The sequence below is a fragment of the Eschrichtius robustus genome, chromosome 1 (genome assembly GCF_028021215.1).
Source record: "Eschrichtius robustus isolate mEscRob2 chromosome 1, mEscRob2.pri, whole genome shotgun sequence".
NCBI lineage: Eukaryota > Metazoa > Chordata > Mammalia > Artiodactyla > Eschrichtiidae > Eschrichtius > Eschrichtius robustus.
In genome coordinates this window covers 50,384,025-50,405,065 of record NC_090824.1, presented here as the reverse complement: position 1 = coordinate 50,405,065, position 21,041 = coordinate 50,384,025, and the positions used below count along the sequence as shown (strand labels likewise).

General features: G+C 35.3%; 1 protein-coding gene and 1 non-coding gene across 2 annotated transcripts in view; one reads left to right on the top strand and one right to left on the bottom strand.

The window, feature by feature from the left end:
- NEMF (nuclear export mediator factor) overlaps positions 1-21,041 on the bottom strand; it is a 52,436-nt gene that overhangs the window by 18,243 nt on the left and 13,152 nt on the right. The window contains exons 5-18 of the mRNA XM_068545675.1: positions 20,331-20,479; positions 19,000-19,067; positions 17,936-18,022; positions 16,682-16,755; positions 15,740-15,810; positions 15,223-15,298; positions 14,773-14,835; positions 13,044-13,121; positions 12,752-12,960; positions 12,311-12,502; positions 11,862-11,925; positions 9,353-9,441; positions 3,779-3,882; positions 2,328-2,390 (exon numbers count right to left, since the gene is read on the bottom strand). Of these exons, the coding sequence (XP_068401776.1) occupies positions 2,328-2,390; positions 3,779-3,882; positions 9,353-9,441; positions 11,862-11,925; positions 12,311-12,502; positions 12,752-12,960; positions 13,044-13,121; positions 14,773-14,835; positions 15,223-15,298; positions 15,740-15,810; positions 16,682-16,755; positions 17,936-18,022; positions 19,000-19,067; positions 20,331-20,479 (1,387 nt within the window). The remainder of the gene's footprint in view (positions 1-2,327; positions 2,391-3,778; positions 3,883-9,352; positions 9,442-11,861; positions 11,926-12,310; positions 12,503-12,751; positions 12,961-13,043; positions 13,122-14,772; positions 14,836-15,222; positions 15,299-15,739; positions 15,811-16,681; positions 16,756-17,935; positions 18,023-18,999; positions 19,068-20,330; positions 20,480-21,041) is intronic.
- On the top strand, positions 12,156-12,228 carry TRNAG-UCC (transfer RNA glycine (anticodon UCC)). The gene has a single exon. It is a non-coding gene; the product is annotated as a tRNA-Gly (tRNA).

Here is a 21,041-nt window from a genome sequence, read left to right as displayed (position 1 = left end):
ACTGCCGTCAGAACAATATTAAGACTTCTAATTCATAAACATTGGAAGTGCTCCCCTTTATTTAGGTCTTCTTTAATTTCTTTCAATGATGTTTTGTAGTTCAGTGTGTATGTCTTGCATTTCTTTTTGGTAAATTTATTACTAAATATTTTATTCTTTTGTAATGCTGTTATAAGTAGATGTTTTATTAATTTCCTTTTAATATTGCTCATTGCTAGTATATAAAAATACAACTTTTATATATTGACCTTATATCCTAGACGTTGCTGAACTTGTTTATTAACTAATAATTTTTAGTAGATTGCTTAAGGTTTAAATATATAAGATTATGTCATTTGCAAACAGAGATAGTTTTATCTGTCCCTTACCAATTTGGATATTTTAAACTTTTTATTGCCTAATGGCCTACTTAGAACCTCCATACAATGTTGAGTAAAAGTGTGGCAAGAACAGATGTGCTTATCTTGTTCCTGATCTTGGGGGAAAAGCTCTCAGTCTTTCACCATTAAGCATGATTTTTAGCTGTGGATTTTTTCATAGATGTTCTTTACCAACTTGAGGAAGTTTCCATCTATTCTTAGTTTGTTGAGTGTTTTTATCACAAATGAGTACTGGATTATTACCAAAGGCTTTTTCTGCATCAATTGAGATCATCATGTGGTTTTTGTCCTTTATTTTACTAACACACTGTATTACATTAATTTTCGTATGTTAAACCAACTTTGCATTCCTGGGAATAAATCCCACTTTATCATGTGTATAATCCTTGTAATATGCTGCTGGAGTCAGTTTCCTAATATTTTGTTGAGGATTTTTGTGTCTATATTCATAAATGATATTGGTCTGTAGTTTTCTTTCCTGTGATATCTTCGTCTGGTTTTGTTATTAGGGTAATACCAGCCCTATAGAATGAGTTAACAAGTTCCTCTCTCTTTTATCTTTTGGAAGTTTATGAAGGATTGATGTTCAGTCTTCTTTAAAAGTTCTGTAGATTTTAGGAATTTGAATCTTATTGTTTTGGTTAGTCTAGCTAAAGGTTTATCAGTTTTATCGATCTTTTCAAAGAACTAACTTTGGTTTTGCTGATTTTTCTCTACTGTCTTTCTAGTCTCTGTTTTATTTCCACTCTAATCTTTACCATTTCCCTTCCTTTCCTTACTATGGGTTATCTGCTTTTCTTTTTCTAAATCTTAATGTGTACAGTTTTGTTATTGACTTCAAATCATTCCTCTTTTTTATTATAGGTAGTACAGCTATAAATCCCTCTCTGAGCACTGCCTTAGTTGCATCTCATAAGTCTCAATAAATTTGTTTTCATTTTATTCATCTCAAAGTATTTTCTAACACCCCCTGTGATCTCCTCTTTGATCCACTGGTTATTTATGAGTGTGTTGTTTATTTCCACACATTTGTGAATTTTCTAAATTTTCTTCTATTAGTGGTTTCTAATTTCACTCCATTATGGTCAGAAAATTTACTTTACATGATTCATTAGTTTTAAATTAACTGAGACTTATTTTATAGACTATCATATGGTCCACCCTGGAGAATGTTCCATGTGCACTTGAGAAGAATGAGTAATCTAGTGTTGTGAGGTAGAGTGTACTAGATATGTGTAGAATCTAGGTAACCTGAGTGTTGTTCAAGTCTTCTATTTCCTTGTTGATCTTATAGCTAGTTATTCTATCCATGATTGAAAGTTAGGTACTGATGTCTTGAACTACTATTATTAAATTGTCTATTTCTCCCTTCAATTCTGTCAGATTTTGCTTCATGTATTCTACAGCTCTGTTGTTGTATGCATATATGTTTATTTATTATTTTATAAATTCATTTATTTATTTATTTTTGGCTGTGTTGGGTCTTCATTGCTGCACGCAGGCCTTCTCTAGTTGTGCGAGTGGGGGCTACTCTTCATTGTGGTGCGTGGGCTTCTCATGCCAGTGGCTTCTCTTGTTGCAGAGCACGGGCTCTAGGCATGCAGGCTTCAGTAGTTGTGGCACATGGACTCAGTAGCTGTGTCTCGCAGGCTCTAGAGCGCAGGCTCAGTAGTTGTGGTGCACGGGCTTAGTTGCTCTGCGGCATGTGGGATCTTCCTGGACCAGGGCTCGAACCCGTGTCCCCTGTACTGGCAGGCGGATTCTTAACCACTGCACCACCAGGGAAGTTACAGATGCATATATGTTTATAACTGTTACATCTTATTGATGGATTGACACTTTTATCATTATAAAGTGTCCTTCTTTATCTGTATTAGTGATTTTTCTCTTATACTAAAAATATTTTAAACAAAATAATTAAAGTTATGAATAATAGAAATATATTACCTGTTGGATTCTTAATTACACAGCTAGTTGCTCCATGAAGGTCAGCATGTACATAAATGTCCCCTTTAAAACAAATAAGAAATAATACTTTAAGTCCTGTTTCTTTGTTTTTAAGTTGAAATTGTTTATTTACTTATTGTTTAATGGGTTCAAAATCCAAAAGGTATAAGAAGACATATAAAGAAAAGTCTATCTCCCACCCCTGGGAGATTTCTCATAGGCCTCCTCAGAGGAAAGCAATGCTAATAAGGCAGATTACAAAAATATTCACAGTTCTTCTCCCTCCCTCTATCCACACCTCTTTGCTCTATGACCTTGAAGCTTCTCCCATCAAGAGGTGGAGTCCACTTCCCCATCCCTCAAATGTAGGCCGACCCCTTGACCTGCCTTGGCCAGCAGAATGTGGCAGATGTGACCAAATGCCAGTTCCCAGCCTAGGCCTTGAGAGGGGCTGTATGCTTCCTCTTTTTCTCTCAGAAATTTGCTGAGTTACCATATAAGCAAGCCCAGGCTAGCCTGATGATGGGTGAGAGACACACAGAGATGAGTCATCCTAGCAAGTGCAAAGGTCCTGAGGACCATAGATGGTTGACAAATATGACAAACAGCCAGGAAGCCAGACTGAAGGAAAGTAAGAAATGAGGCTAGAGAAGAAGTCAGGAGCCTTGTAAGCCACAATGAGGACTTCTAGTTTTATTCTGAAGTGTGTGATAGCAACAAATGAATAAATGAGCAAACAGATGAATGCAGGAATGAATGGTCAACTAGGGAAAAGTAAAGTGCATGGTTTCTAACAGAAAAATGAGCAGCCATTGTTTGCCATGGATAGTTCATCTGGGATTTGAAACTCAAAGAAGAGCAAAGCCCATACAGTTCCATGAAAGGCTCAGCTCACAATGAACAAAGTTAGAGAAGACAGAGACCAAGCCCTGGGTACCATGTAACCTAACCCTGTTGCTTTCTTTCCTGGTTCTGGATCCTCAAAGGACATCAGATTAGCTCTGACACTGATTATTGATTTCTGATACCCACACTGAGGGTTCACACAGTGAAGTGGTGGTTATCAGCAAACAAAAACAAATGAGAGGCCTTACAACACAGCGCTTAAGTCCTGCTTCTAAAAGTGAAAAACGGTCACAAACTTCAGCACTGAAAAATTAAGCTTTTAAGAATTTGATCTACAGTGACTTTGGAGGATTGAAAGCTATTTTCTTAATGTAGTAGAAAATCAAAAATCTAATACTACAGATTAGCTCGGCATTACTACTTTAGGGATATTCACTTAAAATGTGAATCAAGTATCAAAGCACATATTCAACAAACCATAAACCATGAAATTCTTCCTACCAATTAAATCTGTCAAACAAAGGAGTACAAGATAAAAATCTACACCTAATATTGAGATAACCGATCCAGTTACTTAAAAGAAAATTCTTCAGAATTTTACCTACCTGGTGTCAAGTATCTTTTCACAATTATTTCATTCTGTTGCTGATCTCGTCCACCAATAATTAGATAGTTCTCTGAGCTAATGAACCAGAGGAATTTCTCAAACCTACCAAATTTTAAAGAAAAAAGTTAACATTTCTTTCCCTTCATGGTTGCCTGAATTCACACCCTTAACAAACAAAATAAAACAGAAAGCTCTCCTACCTGTGAAGGTTAAGACAACTTGATGGCTTAATTTCTTAAGACATCAAGCTGAATTTTACTGAAAACTTGCAATACAAATTGTCCTAGCATATTCTTAAGACAGTCTCAGTAGAAAACAATTAAATTTTATGTTTAAAAAATATGTTCTCTCTTTATCTCCCTCCCATATAGACAGCCTTCTTAAACTGACGTTATAACAATGAATTACAAAAAGCAAAAGCATGAAATGTCACATGGTCCCTAGGTTTAGCTTTCTTTCAGTGGGGCACTGGATAGGCTTTGGGACCACTGATGAGAAAGAAAAGTTGTTTTCCCATTCTGTCCTCAATTAATCAACTGAATGTTTACATATATGATATTCTTTACAGTTTAAAAAAAATACTAAAAACCAAAAATTGCTGTCAGAAGTGTAAAATTATAACTTTTCTCAAGAAACAAATTAACTTGGGTTTTCGTGATTAATACATACCACCACGATAAAAAGTAAAGAGTGTATATTTGTATGACATTTAGAAAATGAGATGAACATAAATATTTCCTATTTTACATATGACTCGCAAGATAATTTTTTTATGATTTAACCTAGAATTTTAAAATTTCTGGTTAAAGATGATAGATTGAGCACAGGCATTAAATGAAACTTCCTCATAGCTCCCAAAATATAATAGCAAAAGGATTCTATTCCTATTTTCTAACCTGATTTTTTATTGAGTAATACATATACATGGTTCAAAACATGTTTTAATTACATAAAAAAGTATAGTGAGAGATCCTACATCTCTTCAGTTCCCACAGCTACTACTAACCAATGGGCCATTAGCTTCCTGTATCCCTCTCCAGAGTTTCTTTACACATACAAAAGCTAAAATAAAATGCTTATTCTAAACCTTTTCTCTTTTTCAGACACAACACACTGTTCTGCATATTTTTTTCTTTTTTCACTTAAAAATATATTTTCCTCATTGCTGAATGGATGTACTATACTGATTTAACCACCTCCCTATTGATGGTAAAGAGGTTTGCAAAAAGACATAGACCCACAAGGACAAAAAGAATGTGAAAGATAAATCAAGGATGTATTTTGTAATCATCCTAGCAGAGGAATGCGTAACTAACAGGCCAAAAAAAAAAAAGCCAACTAATCAAAAGAAAGCAACAAGGAAGACAAAAAAGAACACAGAACAAATAAGACACATTGAAAGCTAGTAGTAAGATGGTTAGATTTAAACCCAAATATATCAGAAATTATATTAAATATAAATGTAGTCAATTCTCCAGGTAAAATGCAAAGACTGTCAGACTGGGGAAAAAACAATGATATATATACTCCTTTAAAATATAAGGCTATAAAAAGGTTGAAATACAATGATGGAAAAAGATAATACCATGCAAATACTAACCAAAAAACAGTTTATACAGTTTTAACATCTCACAGAGATGGAAAAAAATAGATATAAGTTAAAAGGACATTTCATTAAAATTAATAAAAGGCTCAATTCACTGAGATGATATAACAGTTCTATATTTCTATCACCTAATTACATAGCCTCACATATATAAAGCAAAAGTGCAGAAGTAAAAGGAGAAACAGATAATCCAAACTGTATATTTAACACACTTCTCTCAGTAACTGGGAAAACAAGCATTAAAAAGAATTATAAAGGGACTTCCCCGGTGGCACAGTGGTTAAGAATCCGCCTGCCAATGCAGGGGACACGGGTTCGAGCCCTGGTCCGGGAAGATCCCACATACCACGGAGCAACTAAGCCCATGAGCCACAACTGCTGAGCCTACGCTCTAGAGCCTGTGAGCCACAACTACTGAGCCCGCGTGCCACAACTACTGAGCCCGCATGCCTAGAGCCCGTGCTCCGCAACAAGATAAGCCACCGCAATGAGACGCCCGCACACTGCAACGAAGAGTAGCCCCCGCTTGCCGCAACTAGAGAGAGCCTGTGTGCAGCAACGAAGACCCGACGGAGACAAAATAAATAATTAAAAAAAAAAAAAAAAGAATTATAAAGGTGCCAAAGATTTGAACTTGATTGATAAACATGACCTGATATTTAGAGAAATGCACTCAGTAACTGTAGAAAAGACACTCTTTTCAACTATATATGAAACATTTATAAATAAAGCTGTCCATAAATAGACTGGGCCATAAAGCAAGTTTCAACAACAAACAACAAATGACTGAGATAATTCAGAATATCACCTCTTTTACGCAAATTAAGCTAAAAATCAGTAACAAAAAGATAACCAAAAACCCCCATGTGTTTGGAAAGTAATATACTTCTAAATAATGCATGAGTGAAGAAATCACCATGGAAATTAGAATATATCTTGACATGAAAGATAATGAAAATACTAAACGACAAAACTTTTTAGATACAGTTAAAGCCATGCTGAGGGAAATTTATTGCCTTACATATATTAGAAAAGAGGCCGGGAGAAGGGGGAAATCAATGAACTAAGCTTCTGTCTCAAGAAGTCAGAAAGGGAAATGCAAATAAATCCCAAAGAAAAGTAGAAGGATGAAAATAATTATTAAAATAGAAAGCACACATATAATACTGGAGATCAATAGTCAAAAACTGGTTCTTTAATGATATTAATACTACTGAAAATCCTCTGGTCAGATTAATCAAGAAAGAGAGAGGCACAAATAATTCTTGAATGAAAAGGGAGAAGTAATTAATGATTCTAGGGATGTTAAAAACTTAAGTGGAGGGACCTCCCTAGTGGTCTAGTGGTTAAGACTCCATGCTTCCACTGCAGAGGGACCGGGTTTGATCCCTGGTCAGGGAACTAAGATCCCACATGCCATGCGGCATGGCCAAAAAAAGTTAAGTGGAATATTATAAACTTTTTGCCAATAAATTTCAAACTTTGGACAAAATAGACAAAGTCTTAGAAAAACATTGCTAACCAAAACTAGAAAATCTGAGTAGTCCTTTTATCTACTAAAGAATTTGAATCTGTAATGAAAAACTTTCCCATAAAGAAAACTCCCGGTGACTTCCATCAACATTTAAGGACAATTGATAAAGGAACACTTTCCAATTTGTTTTACGAGATAATATAACCTTGTACCAACAGTTAACAAAAACATTATGAGAAATGAAAATTACAGGTCAATCATATTCATCAATAAGATGTCAGAGAGAGAAAGAAAAGAAAAGAAAAAAGCAACAAAATTTTGAAAGCTGGAAAATAAATGAACAAGTGAGCAGACTCAAGAAGCTGAATCCTGAGCTGACGGTGCAAAAAGCCAAGAGACAAATAGACTTACACTGTATGACCCATAAAGAGCACAGGTACTGCTAGAAATAGGGTTTAAGATGAGGTTTAAAAACAGAAGTACTGGCTGAAAATCTGATCAAGAAGTAAGCACTTCCCTAGATCTTTCCAGCTCTGAACATGGTGGTAACTGCCCCTTCAACACTCTAACAGAAAGTCAGAAATTAATTCTCTAAAAAGGGTACAAAGAGGATCTCTGGACTAGGGGAAATGTATCACAGTTGTAAGTAGGGGTAATATATGTAAAATAGGGCAATTAAGTAGACATATGAAATACTGGATACTAAGACTCTCCAGCTTATTATTTCCACTGAGCTCCCAAAATGGTGATAGCCAGGTCTTCACTTTACAAATAGAAGAGAAAGAAGCTTTTGTGGGAAATGAGACCAGCCGAAAAGGCAAAAAGCTAAAGACTTCAAGAGTTCCACAGATGGCCCACACAGATCATTTTACAAGTCCAACAACCCACAAAGAACTTCCAATCAGCATTTTAATGTTCTGCTATAAAAAGTGAGTAGACAGTCAAGGATCACCAGACGTACACAAGTGAACACTGGAGACAAAACCAACAAATAGAAAAAAGAAACTTGGAGAAGACAGACCTGCAAGAAAAGGATACTAAATAAAATGTAATACATCAAAACTATTCTCAGTTATAAAGAAACTAGAGCAGTAAGTTTTTTTAAAGTAACATTCAAAAAACCAAAAACAGCTTAAAATTAAAACATGATAGGAAGAAATAAAAGATTAAAAAATTCAATGGAAGGATTGAAAGATAAAGTTGAGAAAATCTCAGAATACAGAACAAAAAGTTGAAAAACAGAAAATGCAAAGCAATAGGACTGCTAAGGGGGGGTGTCCCATATGTAAAACATGAGACTTCTAGAAAGAAAAAGAAAACAAAACAAAAAACCAGACAGAAGGTAGGCAATTTTCTAAGAAATAGTTCAAGAAAATTTCTCCAAACCGTGTTTCCAATTTAAAAGGCCCACAAAGTATCCAGCATAATGGATAAAAACATCGTCACCAACCTACATTCCTGTGAAATTTTGGAAAACTGAGAGGAAGAAAAAAAAGATCTAGAAGCTTACAGAAAGGCAAAAACAAGTTTCCTATTAAAATAGCAACTATCAAAATGACAGCAAACTCAAGATCAAATCTGGAAGTTAATACAATGGACAATGCCTTTTTAAAAGTCTGAGGGAAACATATATTCAAATTAGAATTCTATACCCATCCAAACTGTTATGAGTAAAATAATTTTTTTATACATTGGACACCTCAAAAACTTTACCTCTACATACCCCTTCTCATGAAGCTTCTAGAGCACATAGTCCATAACCAAAGAAAAAGGAAGTTTGAGATTCAGGACAGAAGATACAACACAGAGAGAGGTTAAAGAGAAGTTCCAGGATAATAATAAAAGGAGATCTTAAAATGCTTACAGTAACCAATCTAGAACAAAGTACGTCAAAAAGCTCCAGGAAAGACTTCTGCAAGAAGATGATACTGATAAAATTCCAATGTGTTTGAACACACTTGGAAGCGAATTTGGACATGACTAATAACAAGAACAAAAATAAAAAGAAAGCAAATGAAACAATTATTAACTTCAGGGAAGATAAAATACTGAGCAGGAAAGGAAAATACTATATGATCCAGCTCTGATCACAACTTAAATATTCATAATAATGTTAACACAGAACATCAGTCTTGACAGAATTATGCTGTAAGTATATTGAGAAGCCAGGTGATGTGTGTGTATGTAATGGAGCACAAATGGAAAGAATAAAACCTTCATCTTTCCATAGTGGGAAGTTATTAATAGAGTGTAAAACAGAAAAAATAAGAAGCAGCAATATATTACTAAGAGAAATGGAGGTATATACCAAAAGATTCAGCTAAAAGAGCTAAAAGTTTCCTTGGGAGAGGAGGCAATAGGAGTAGGGATAAAAGTTTGTGGGGTTACTGGTTTTTTAACAAGCTTTGTAGAACTGCTTGATTTTCTAAATAATGTGTATGTATAATTTTGATAGAAAGAAAAAATGTATTTTAAAAAGGTCGAATACTTACCAATATACTTTTCTTGCTTTTTGAATAGAGGTAACTGTCTGGACTTCTTTTAAGGTTTGCTTTGTTTTCTTTTCTGCTGATTTGAATGCCTATTTATAAGAAAAGAGTTTTTAAGTAATCTGTTGAAAATTTACTTAAATAACACCAAGTAAATGACAGGGGAAGAAATGGGTTTTTAAATGTCACAAATGGCACTATCTATACACACACACCATACACACATGAAAGTAATAAAATGGGGACTTTCCTGGTGGTGCAGTGGTTAAGAATCCGCCTGCCAATGCAGGGGACACGGGTTCGATCCCTGGTCCAGGAAGATCCCACATGCTGTGGAGCCACTAAGCCTGTGCACCACAACTACTGAGCCTGTGCTCTGAAGTCCATGAGCCACAACTACTGAGCCCACACCACAACTACTGAAGCCCGTGCGCCTAGAGCCCATGCTCCACAACAAGAGAAGCCACCGCAATGAGAAGCCCACGCACCGCAACGAAGAGTAGCCCCCACTCGCCACAACTAGAGAAAGCAAATCAACGACGACCCAACACAGCCATAAATAAATAAATAAATAAATAAATTTTTTTAATAAAATGAAAAAATTTTGGCCTTAAATATTAAAATGATTTGTATACAAATATCTGCTCAAGACCTACAAATGAAAAAGAGTTCATCTGTTTACCAAATACTCAGTGCCACCATGTAATAGGCTTTGGGCTACATGTCAGAGACACAACAATGAACAAGACAAAGTTTCTACTTCCTACCCCACTGGGGTCTAGGAGAAGAGACATATATAAAATACATAATTATTCAAATAAACATGGTAAATGTTTCAAAGGATGCTACGAGAGTACAACAAGGGAACCTAATTTATAACTTCATATGGTCAAAGAAGGTTATTTCTGAGGAAATGGCATTTAGGCTAAAGCCTGAAGGATTAATGGAATTATCAAGGCAAAGAATACAAAGAGCGCACTGTAAGCAGAAGGAAAAGGCCAGCGTGACCAGCAAGTATGATCACAGGGTAAATGAGGTTGGAGAGGCAGATAGAGCTAAGTCATGAAGACCACTCTTTTTTTTTTTTTTTTTAATTTTATTTATTCATTTATTTATTTATTTATGGCTGTGTTGGGTCTTCGTTTCTGTGTGAGGGCTTTCTCCAGTTGCGGCAAGTGGGGGCCACTCTTCATCGCGGTGAGCAGGCCTCTCACCATCGTGGCCTCTCCCGTTGCGGAGCACAGGCTCCAGACGCGCAGGCTCAGCAATTGTGGCTCATGGGCCTAGTCGCTCCCCGGCATGTGGGATCTTCCCAGACCAGGGCTCGAACCCGTGTCCCCTGCATTGGCAGGCAGATTCTCAACCACTGCGCCACCAGGGAAGCCCGAAGACCACTCATTTAACAGATATTAACGTGACTATGTTTCAGGCAATATTCTAGGGACTGGGACACAGCAATGAATAAAACAGATAAAGATCCTACTTTCATGCAATCTACATTCTAGAGGGAAGACAGATAAACATATGTTGGGATGGGTGTTTTTAAAAAAGAAAAACAAGAGTAAAAAGGGAGTGATTGAGGTAGTATTATTTTTACTATGAGTGGTCAAGAAAGGCCTCTCTGATAGTCTTACTTAAGTAGACACATGAATGATGAGGGGGATCAAACCATGAAAAATCTGAGGGGAGAACATTCTTGGCAGAAAGAGCAAGTGCAAAGGCCCTGAGAAGGCAGTATGGGCCACTGATGTAGGAACAGCTTAAGATCCCACTGTAGCTGGAAACAGTGTGTAACAAGAGGAGTATGGGTGATGTGACCAGAGGGAAGCAGATAGGCCTCCCGACCTGATCCAGGCTTTAAGGTGTCTTGAGTAAGATGGGAAGAAACTGGAAGATGTTGAACAGAGAGAAATGACTTCATTTTTTTATTTAAAAGGATTGACTGGATATGAGAAGAGTCCAGGATGACTCCAACATTTTTTTAAAATTAAGTAATTTATTTATTTATTTATTTATTTTTGGCTGTGTTGGGTCTTCGTTTCTGTTCGAGGGCTTTCTCTAATTGTGGCAAGCGGGGGCCACTCTTCATCGCGGTGTGCGGGCCTCTCACTATCGCAGCCTCTCTTGTTGCGGAGCACAGGCTCCACACGCGCAGGCTCAGTAATTGTGGCTCATGGGCCCAGGTGCTCTGCAGCATGTGGGATCTTCCCAGACCAGGGCTTGAACCCGTGTCCCCTGCATTGGCAGGCAGATTCTCAACCACTGCGCCACCAGGGAAGCCCCAACATTTTTAACTTGAGCAAAAAAGGGAAAATTACTGAGATAGAGACCTGGGGAAGAGAGGGTTAGGGGAGAAAATAAATACTGGAAATACACACATTTAAAGCAAAATTAAGTTTGAAAGGTATTTCTGAATTTGAAAACCTCATTTAAAGAGAAGAAATAATTAAGTCCATTAAATTAATAAAGCAGAGAAAAACAATTAACGTTCACTCTAAGAAATATTAAGTACCTTCTCAGCAGCTTCAACAGTCTTCTGTGTTTTCTTAGCAGCATATCTCTTGTGATCATAATACCTAGAAAAATATATCTTTTAATTGTAGATAAAATCTTCATTCTTTAGTTTTCTATTTATGTTATTTCTAATTTTACAGACTCACAAATCATCAAGAACAACTTTAAATACTTTTAAAAAAGTATTTCACCTCAAAGAATATACAGTCAAAATAATGATAGTTCTTATCCTTAATGCCCTAACAGATTTATTGCAGATAATATTTTACCTAAAATTTATACTTATGGGAATTCCCTGGTGGTCCAGTGGTTAGGACTCTGCGCTTCCAATGCAGGGGGCACAGGTTCAAACCCTGGTCAGGGAACTAAGACCCCACATGCCGTGCAGCGTGGCAAATAAATAAATAAATAAATAAAATAAAATAAATACTTAAATTTATGACTTACTTTTTGGCATTGGCATATGCTGACAAGCTGAGATCAACATCAATAAGCAATGGCCTATTTTTCTGAGGCTTTTGCAGTTGTTTATTCTTTTGCTTTTTCTTTTTTCCTTTTGGTGGTTCGGTTTCATTTTTCTCAGTACTGATGTCACCATCAACATCATCATCTTCCTCCTCTGATAACAAGTATGGATTTCTATTAAAAATATTCAATAGTATTTCACTAATGTCAATGACATCACTTTTTTATTTGCAATTTTTTTTCTCACGGAAATTATAAATGGTTTACAGTACTTAAATAGTTGCATTATTTTAATGTAAATTAATTTTTTTCTGTATTTTCAAAGATAAATTTCCAAATAAAAAAAATTTTAATGAATACAGTGGAAAATTAAATAGCAAAATAAAGACAAGCACTAACTGCTTAACTAAGAATCAAACTTACCTTAGTAGCATTGTAACATGATTTGTTTGTAGTTTTAGTTCTTTGATTGCATTTGCAACAGGGTCTCCTTGAGCTTGGGCTTCTTTCACAATTAACCCGATTTCTGTCCAGTCTATCTGGTTGGCTAAAGCACTTCGAACAACCTGAATGGCTCTGTCAACTATTTGTAGGTTCATTTCTATAAGCTCTCCTTTAAGTTTGTCTATTTCCTTATGAAATAAACCAAAAACATTTGTTACAATGCCAAAGTTACCGTTTTTGAAAAAGTATCTGAAAAAGCTAAACATAATACCTGAGCCTGCTGAAGAGCTTCTAATCTGTTTTCGTGATCCTTTCGGACATTGTCTAATTTCTTCAATGCTTGTTTTTCCTTTTGTTGACAAAACAGAGTTTTTAAAAATTAGATTTATTCTACCTTCTGTACCTTCTCTCTTTTACCTCCTGAAACTCACTATCCCACCCCTACTTCTGCCCCCTCAATGTTGTTACCTAACTAGCTAAAGTTCCCCATAGTCCATCTCCCCAGGTCTATCCTACCCCAAAGTGTTTCATGCTCCAAAATTACCTCTCCTGACCATCTACATCCCATTCCCTATATAGGAAGGTATTTTGATTACAGGTTACATTGTATGTAAGATATGCCCCTACTGCCCTTGCATTATTCAAGCAGGCAGAATTCAAGACATTTTTCCCTATGGCATTAAAGTTTGGGGGAATGCATTTTTAGCATTAATCCCTAAAATAGCTTCCTTTTATTTTATTGCTGCTTTTAATTTTCTCAGCATTATTTCTAGTATTTTACAAAGTATTCTTTTTCCTAAATTAACAACACAAAGGCTCATGGTAGTTATGTGAACTTTTATACAGTCAGCCCTCCGTACCTGCAGATACAAAACCTGCAGATATGGGAGGCTAACTGTATTCACTGTACTACACCATTTTATATAAGGGACTTGAATATCCTTGGATTTTGGTACCCACAGGGGCTCCTGGAACAATCCACTGCAGACACCGAGGGATGGCTGTATAGCATTCTATCACATGGAACTTACATATTAAGGTTACTGATGTGGGGCTAATTTTGTAACACTAGTAATAGCATCACCAATTAGTGAATGTTTGCAGGCTGGACGTAATATTAAAAATATTTAAGTTATAAGAATGGTGACTATTAAAAGAACACACAGTGATTACTAAAATAATTCACGGGTATTCTGATGTACATAAAAACATGGGGTTCAATGTTACTCTTAAATATCTGTTTACTTGCTAAAGTGCTGCCACCATGTGGCAATCACACTATGTAACTCATGTGACCCACTTGCTTTGAAATTCCGCTCTTGTTAATTTTTTACAACCGAGGTGGGGAGGATACAGAGATTCACATAATTTCAAGTTTTTGCACACATATTTTAAGATTCTATGAATATTTTTGAAAAATCGCATCAAGAGCGACTTTGGCCATTTTCTAAAACTGTTCTGCAGTAAAAGCTCCCCAAACATGGTCAAATGTGCTGGGAAAACAAAACACAGCATATTAAACCCTCCTTGTGGAGTCATGATACATGCAACGCATATTAAAGGCCTAGTTCAAAAGCCCACTTTAAAAAAGAAAACAGTTTAGTGATAAACAAATATATGCTTATTTGTATAGAGAAAACTATTCCCTCTCCTTTGGCCTATTTAAAAATCTCCTTTTTGAAACACTATTCCCTTTACAGCAAAGTTTGAGAAGCTCTGGGTTGTTGTAATAAAGCAAATCATACCAGGGAATAAATAACAGGCCTCCTTCCCACTGTATTTTCTGGTTTAGAGAATATTTGATATTCTAATGGAGCAAATGAGCGTATTTTTTTTTAAACACTGATAGTTCCCCTGGACCTTTATTACTATACCAAGGGATCAGGGCATTCCCAAACTACTTCTAAAAGGCTGCCCATTCCTGGATGACAGCATCACCTACCCAGCAAACCACACTCAAGGCTAGCTGGTTTATATAAATGTTTTTAATAACACCATACCTGTTGTAAAGCTTTTAAATCTATTTTCTGACCTTCTATCTTGGAATAAAATTCATCTACGGCCTTATCAAAAAAAGAAAAAGACAATCAACTAGCTGGAAAAAAAACACACAAACATGGTCTCTGCTTCAACTTGCATACACAGAATTCTAGGGTCCATTTTGTTTCATAACACCACGCAAAGAACTTGAGTAGATTTCCAGTAAATGTATTATACAGCTAAGCAGTCAGGAATCAAATTAAGTTCAAATCTTTGGTCCTTCATCTTGAAATAAAGAGGCAACAAACATTTCCACTAGGTTGTATCTGTGACTGCACTGGTTTTTAATGTCCAGATTCATAATGATTGTAAAGCAGAAATATTTTCAATTTCTCAATCAAAGCAAGTTGATATTAATTTAACAACTCACATCATGCTAACTGGTCAAAAAACAGAATCAGAAAACCCACCTTGTCAAATGATTCAAATTCTATATATGGACATTGTGAATGTTGAGAAAACAAGAAAGGATGAAATTCCTCATACCTGTAAAACATATTTACCAAGAACATTAATAGGGACTTCCCTGGTGGTGCAGTGGTTAAGAATCCGCCTGCCAATGCAGGGGACACGGGTTCGATCCCTGGTCCAGGAAGATCCCACATGCCACAGAACAACTAAGCCCGTGCGCCACAACTACTGAGCCTGCGCTCTGGAGCCTGCGAGACACAACTAATGAGCCGTGTGCCACAACTACTGAAGCCCGCACGCCTAGAGCCTGTGCTCCACAACAAGAGAAGCCACCGGGATGAGAAGCCCACGCACCGCCATAAAGAGTAGCCCCCGCTCGCCGCAACTAGAGAAAGCCCACGCACAGCAACAAAGACCCAATGCAGCCAAAAATAAATAAATCTATTTTAAAAAAAAGAAAAAGAACAGAACATTAATAAACACCCAAAGCAAATTGACCCATGCCTACATACTTACGTGAGTATGTCTTCGGTTGGTTTATCTACTTCCAGGCTTGGTTTTATTTCTCTTTTCTGAATGATATACCCCTACAAAAATCCAACATTAAAACTAATTTCTATTCATAATTAACAGATTTACTTTCCTTGAATGATATTAATTGTATTAACTTACAAAATTATTCTAGTTATAAACAATCAGCATTTGTCTGATTGTATCATTTCTCAAAGTGATGTTTTTAAGACTCAGTAAGTACCATTAGAAAATACTGACTTATTCATATGAACAAGAAAAAAACAGGGAATAAAGAAAATGAAAACTAATGATTTGATAAAGTGGTGAGATTATACATGTGCATTTCGCTTTTTTCTTTCCATTTTTCAGATGTTCTGCAACTTAAAAAAGCCAAAAGCACTTTACTTCCAGCAGAAAAATCTTCGGTTCACTTTGCCGGTAGGAAATTTTAATTCATTTTAATAACTGGGTGCAGGGTATATTTGGAGTGAATTTAGCTGTAATGAATCAGAACCTTTCCTGAACGTTTTTTGTAAGTAAAGTTATACTTTGAATAGGGAAGAAAAACAAGATATGAGGTAACTCAGAGGATATTTAATAATTAAAAAGATGTTAATCAGTAAATTTTTGGAAAGTGCTGGCAAATTAAGATGTGCTTCTCTATCTAAAATCAACCTAAGAGGAAATATTTTCAAGTTCCTCAACTTTTCAGGAGTGCCAATATCGACTTGACCCAGTACTTTGTAGAAGATTTAAGGAACAGAACAAAAATCAGAAACCAACAGCAATTAAAAAAAACTACCCTAGAATAAGCATATTACAGGTGTTAAATTTCCAAATTACAACAAAAAATTTACATATACTGATCCTTCAATGAACATTTAAATCCTAAAACTCTAAATACGTAAAATATCAACAATATACAATAAGTATATGTGGCACCACCTTTCCACTGAAGTTGGATGTTGTTTTCATATACTCTTCTGCTTTCTGAAGACAAACAAGTACTTTTTCAATATCTAATAGGGGAATAAGAAAGGAAAAAAGGAGTGCCAATCAACTGTCCATAACTATTATTAAACATCTATGTAGAAAACAGAAAGTGCTTATGAAATAATGCAAGTTGTTCAAGAAAATTAAATATAGTTATTTCATGTTTATAATCAGTTTATTAAATAAGAATATATTTTGGCCAGCTTGTTGTCCCAATAGCTTTTATTGAATCCATCTTTCCCCTCATGATATGAAAGCCACTTTGTTCATATGCTAAATTCCCATATATATTTGGGCTTGTTTCTGAATTCTTTATTCTGTGTATTCCTTCTCCCAAAACTTAACTTTTAATTACTATAGCTTCATAATACATTTTAATTTATGAAAAGATTATACTCCATCATTACTATTATTTTCCAGAGTTTTCCTGAACATTTTTGTATGCTTTTTATTGCACATATCAGATTCATTTAAAAAAGGAAGTGCAATAGCAAAAATAACAATACCACCTGTCGGCATTTCGAACAGGATTGCACTAAATTCATGTATTTCAGAAACTAAATCATTCACTTCAAACACTCAATTTGTATTTTTAAATGCACAAAAAAATTTTACATTTGTGCATTTGTGCATCATAAAAATGATCCCTAAACCTTAAAAAGTGATATAAATCCCAAAATATAAATATCAAGAATGAAGACCAAAGCTTCCATTTTCCTTATATTTCCTCTAATTTTCTATTATCCTAATCTGGAAGTTAATTTAGGTTCCCTTAAGTAGTTACAAAAGCCTAATTCATTATAAAGTCACACCACAGCACTTACAGAATTAAAATGCATAAATAATGCTACTTCTAGAAGCCCCTCAGGTTCTGAGTCTGAAGGTGAATAATTCAACTCCTTCAAGCCTTGTACCAGAGACTATCTCAAGTGCAGTAACCCCTTCCAAAATTTAGGGGGAGGGAGAGAGAATATTCTAAAATCAGAAGGTAATAAGGTAGGTCAAGAGATTAAACTGCATGTTACTACGGATAAAGCGTCACATTAAGAGTAGGAAGTCAGGAATACCATATGGATAGAACACTAATAGGTCAAATGTTTTTAAGTCTAGAACTACCCACGCACTTATTACTTTTTCCAGAAATAATTTTCATAGGTTTAAAAAAATGAAATAAAAATGGGCAAAACTTGTAGCATGCACACATACCCTTACTTTCAAATTTTTCATCCACTTTGACATTGCCAGAGAATCCATTTTCTATAAGACAGTGTTCAATGAGAGCTGGTCCACAGGCTATAAAAGCAGAGGGTATTATTTGTAGTATTTTCCTATAAAATTTCACATTCAAATTACTAACGTATATCCCAATATAAATGATCTACTCAATAAGAGTAGCCAGTGAAAATAACAATTAGTTTACCTATTTTGAAATGTTATTAGAAATGACAGTTCAAGTATTTATAAAAATTTGAGACTACAATAAAATTGTAGAAGTCAGTGCAAAAGTTATGGGAATTTAATGGAATTTAGCCACGTACAAAAAGGATTATAAACCAGGAATGAAAGGTTGGTTTAGCATCCAAAAACTGGTTGATGTAACACATCATATTAACAGAATAAAGAAATAGAAAAATCCAAACTTACAAATTTTACACATGCTATACTAACAGATGGAAAGTTTTAAAGATAACTTTTTTAATGCATTCTAAACAGTAACTCCTGTAGTAATCAATGGTACCTGCCTTCTCATATGTCCTCCCCAGATTCCTTAGTATAGGGATAGGTGATGATTTTCTCAAGTGTAAAAGTTGATTAGATTATCTTTACCTTGGTTATCAGCAGCACCTGGCAGACCCTGGAAAGCCCTGAGACTCACCAATAAAAAACAAAAAGCAAAACAAAGAAAACCCAACCAAGCTAAGTGACTATTAAACCAAAAAGACAGACACTGAAAAAAACAAAAAAACAAAAAAAAGATTTCTTAGAAAACTACAGCTGGCGCTCAAGTGCTAGACAACATAGTTTGTTTACATAACTGTATTGCTTTCAAATAAGACATAACATAAAGGTCAAAGTTCATATGGTATAACAAATTTCTCTTTCCTTGAAAATAAACACTTAATTCACTCAAAAGATCATTTTAAACTCCTTTCTACATTTATCAAGTTGTTCTAATTTTCTACTAGAACTAGATTTCAATGTGTTACATATATTTCTAAGAAACCATATTATCTTACAAACACTTCATTGCTCTATATAGGATTACTCACGAAGTAATGGGTTAAGAACTCTCTTCAGTAGTTCACCCTTAGGTGCACTGGCTATTATTTCAGTCAATCTGTGAAACAAAATTGACACACTCCTTACTATCTTATATTTAATAAACCCTACAGCCATATTCATATCCACAGTACTTTCATATGCATCAATTTGCCTGATCTTCAAAATACCCTAAAATATAAAAGGAGTTAGTTCACTTTATAGGTTAAAAAAAAAAAAAAGGATCATAAAAGTAATTTATCTAAGTTTAGTAGGTTCCTGAACAGCAGACTGGGACTTGAAACCAAGTTTTCCAAGGAACATCAATACTTTTTCAACTAAGTCATACTGCTTATCGTCAGCATGCCCATACATGACATGAAAGACACATTTTTATGCAACAGTTAAATGTAGTTTGTGGAGACTGGTGATATATGGGTTTTTAAAAAAATTTTACTGTAGTTGATTCACAATGTTGTGTTAGTTTCAGGTGTACAGCAAAGTGAATCAGTTATACATATATCAATACATATATCCACTCTTTTTTTTTCAGATTCTTTTCCCATATAGGCCATTACAGAGTATTGAGCAGAGTTCCCTGTGCTATGTAGCATGTTCTTACTAGTTATCTATTTTATATACAGTAGTGTGTATATGTCAATCCCAGTCTCGCAAGTTATCCCTCCCTGGTGCTATATCTTAACACCTGAAATGGCTTTACCTAATTAAACATTTAGAAAGAACTCAAGGATGCTGTGGGCCACAGTATTCCCCCCCAAATCAGCATCAACCTCACGTGCAAACTTGTTAGAAATGTAAGTTCCTGGGATCTACACCAGATCTACTTAAAACCTGGCAGGGGCGGGGGGATCTATATTTTACCAAGCCCTCTAGGTGATTCTGATGCATTCTAAACTTTGAAAACCACTGCTGTAGCCTATTAGCAAAGCCTTCCAGCCAGAAGAGTACAGTTATAGTCAGCACCTTATCCCACCATACTCCTATTTTTTAGCTAAACCAGAGTTCCCATCTCCTTTTGCGCTCTGCCAAGATATCCATTTGTCTTCTCACAGAACAGCTAATAAATTCCCCCACTTTACCAAGAAATCATAAACATCTGAAGTAACACCAAACTTAGATTAAAAAAACATACATTTGCTACTCCCAAATAAGGCTTAATTGCTTACATCTAAGCGCACACTTATGTAGTTCAAGCAGCCCAAATTTATTTTATGCAAGTAAACAAAATATTTTCTTATGTGACAGTTCTTTCATATTCTGACATATGATCTATTTTACTGTGTAATACAATATGAAATGAGTTAACAGACAAACATGTTACCTTTCCAAGGTAAGCAAAGGTTCAGCAGCTCTAGCATGATCAACTGGATAGTGTTCACGAACAGCAAATTTAACATCATCTGACTCATCAGTTCGAAATCTTAGGATATTTAAAATTAGGTACTCATAATCTGTAAGAACAATGTTCCCCTGTAATAGAATAAAATATAATTTAATGCTTTTCCCAAATCATTCTTAAATCTTCTTAAAAACTGAGAAAGAAAATGTAGTCTCTTAAAAACCCAATCAAGGCTATATAGAAATGAAGTTACAAACACAAAGCATTTGAGTTGCATCTAAACAGTGCTCCTTGCACTTGCCCAGCACAGACTATGAAATAAAATAAATCTAAACACCCCAAGTTTGAAACATAATGAAGGAATCTAGAGCAACTTTAAACTCATTGTCTGGTGGTTCTGCAGAGGTCACTATTAGAAGCAAAATAATCAATTAACACCTTGATGACCACCAATTGAACTTAATGTTGCACTTGGTTGAGGCAAATCTACAAACACTGTGGCTTATTAAGGAAAACAACATATATTTCAGAAGCCAAACACAGAGCTATTTATACTTTCACCTGCAATTTGTCTTTGAATAGCAATTAGTTATACGGAAACATCAATAAAGGTCGTTATACACTTTGACCAAGGAATTCCACACTTGGTTATGTGGCCTAGTGTAATAACTCAATAAAACCAAAAGCTACATG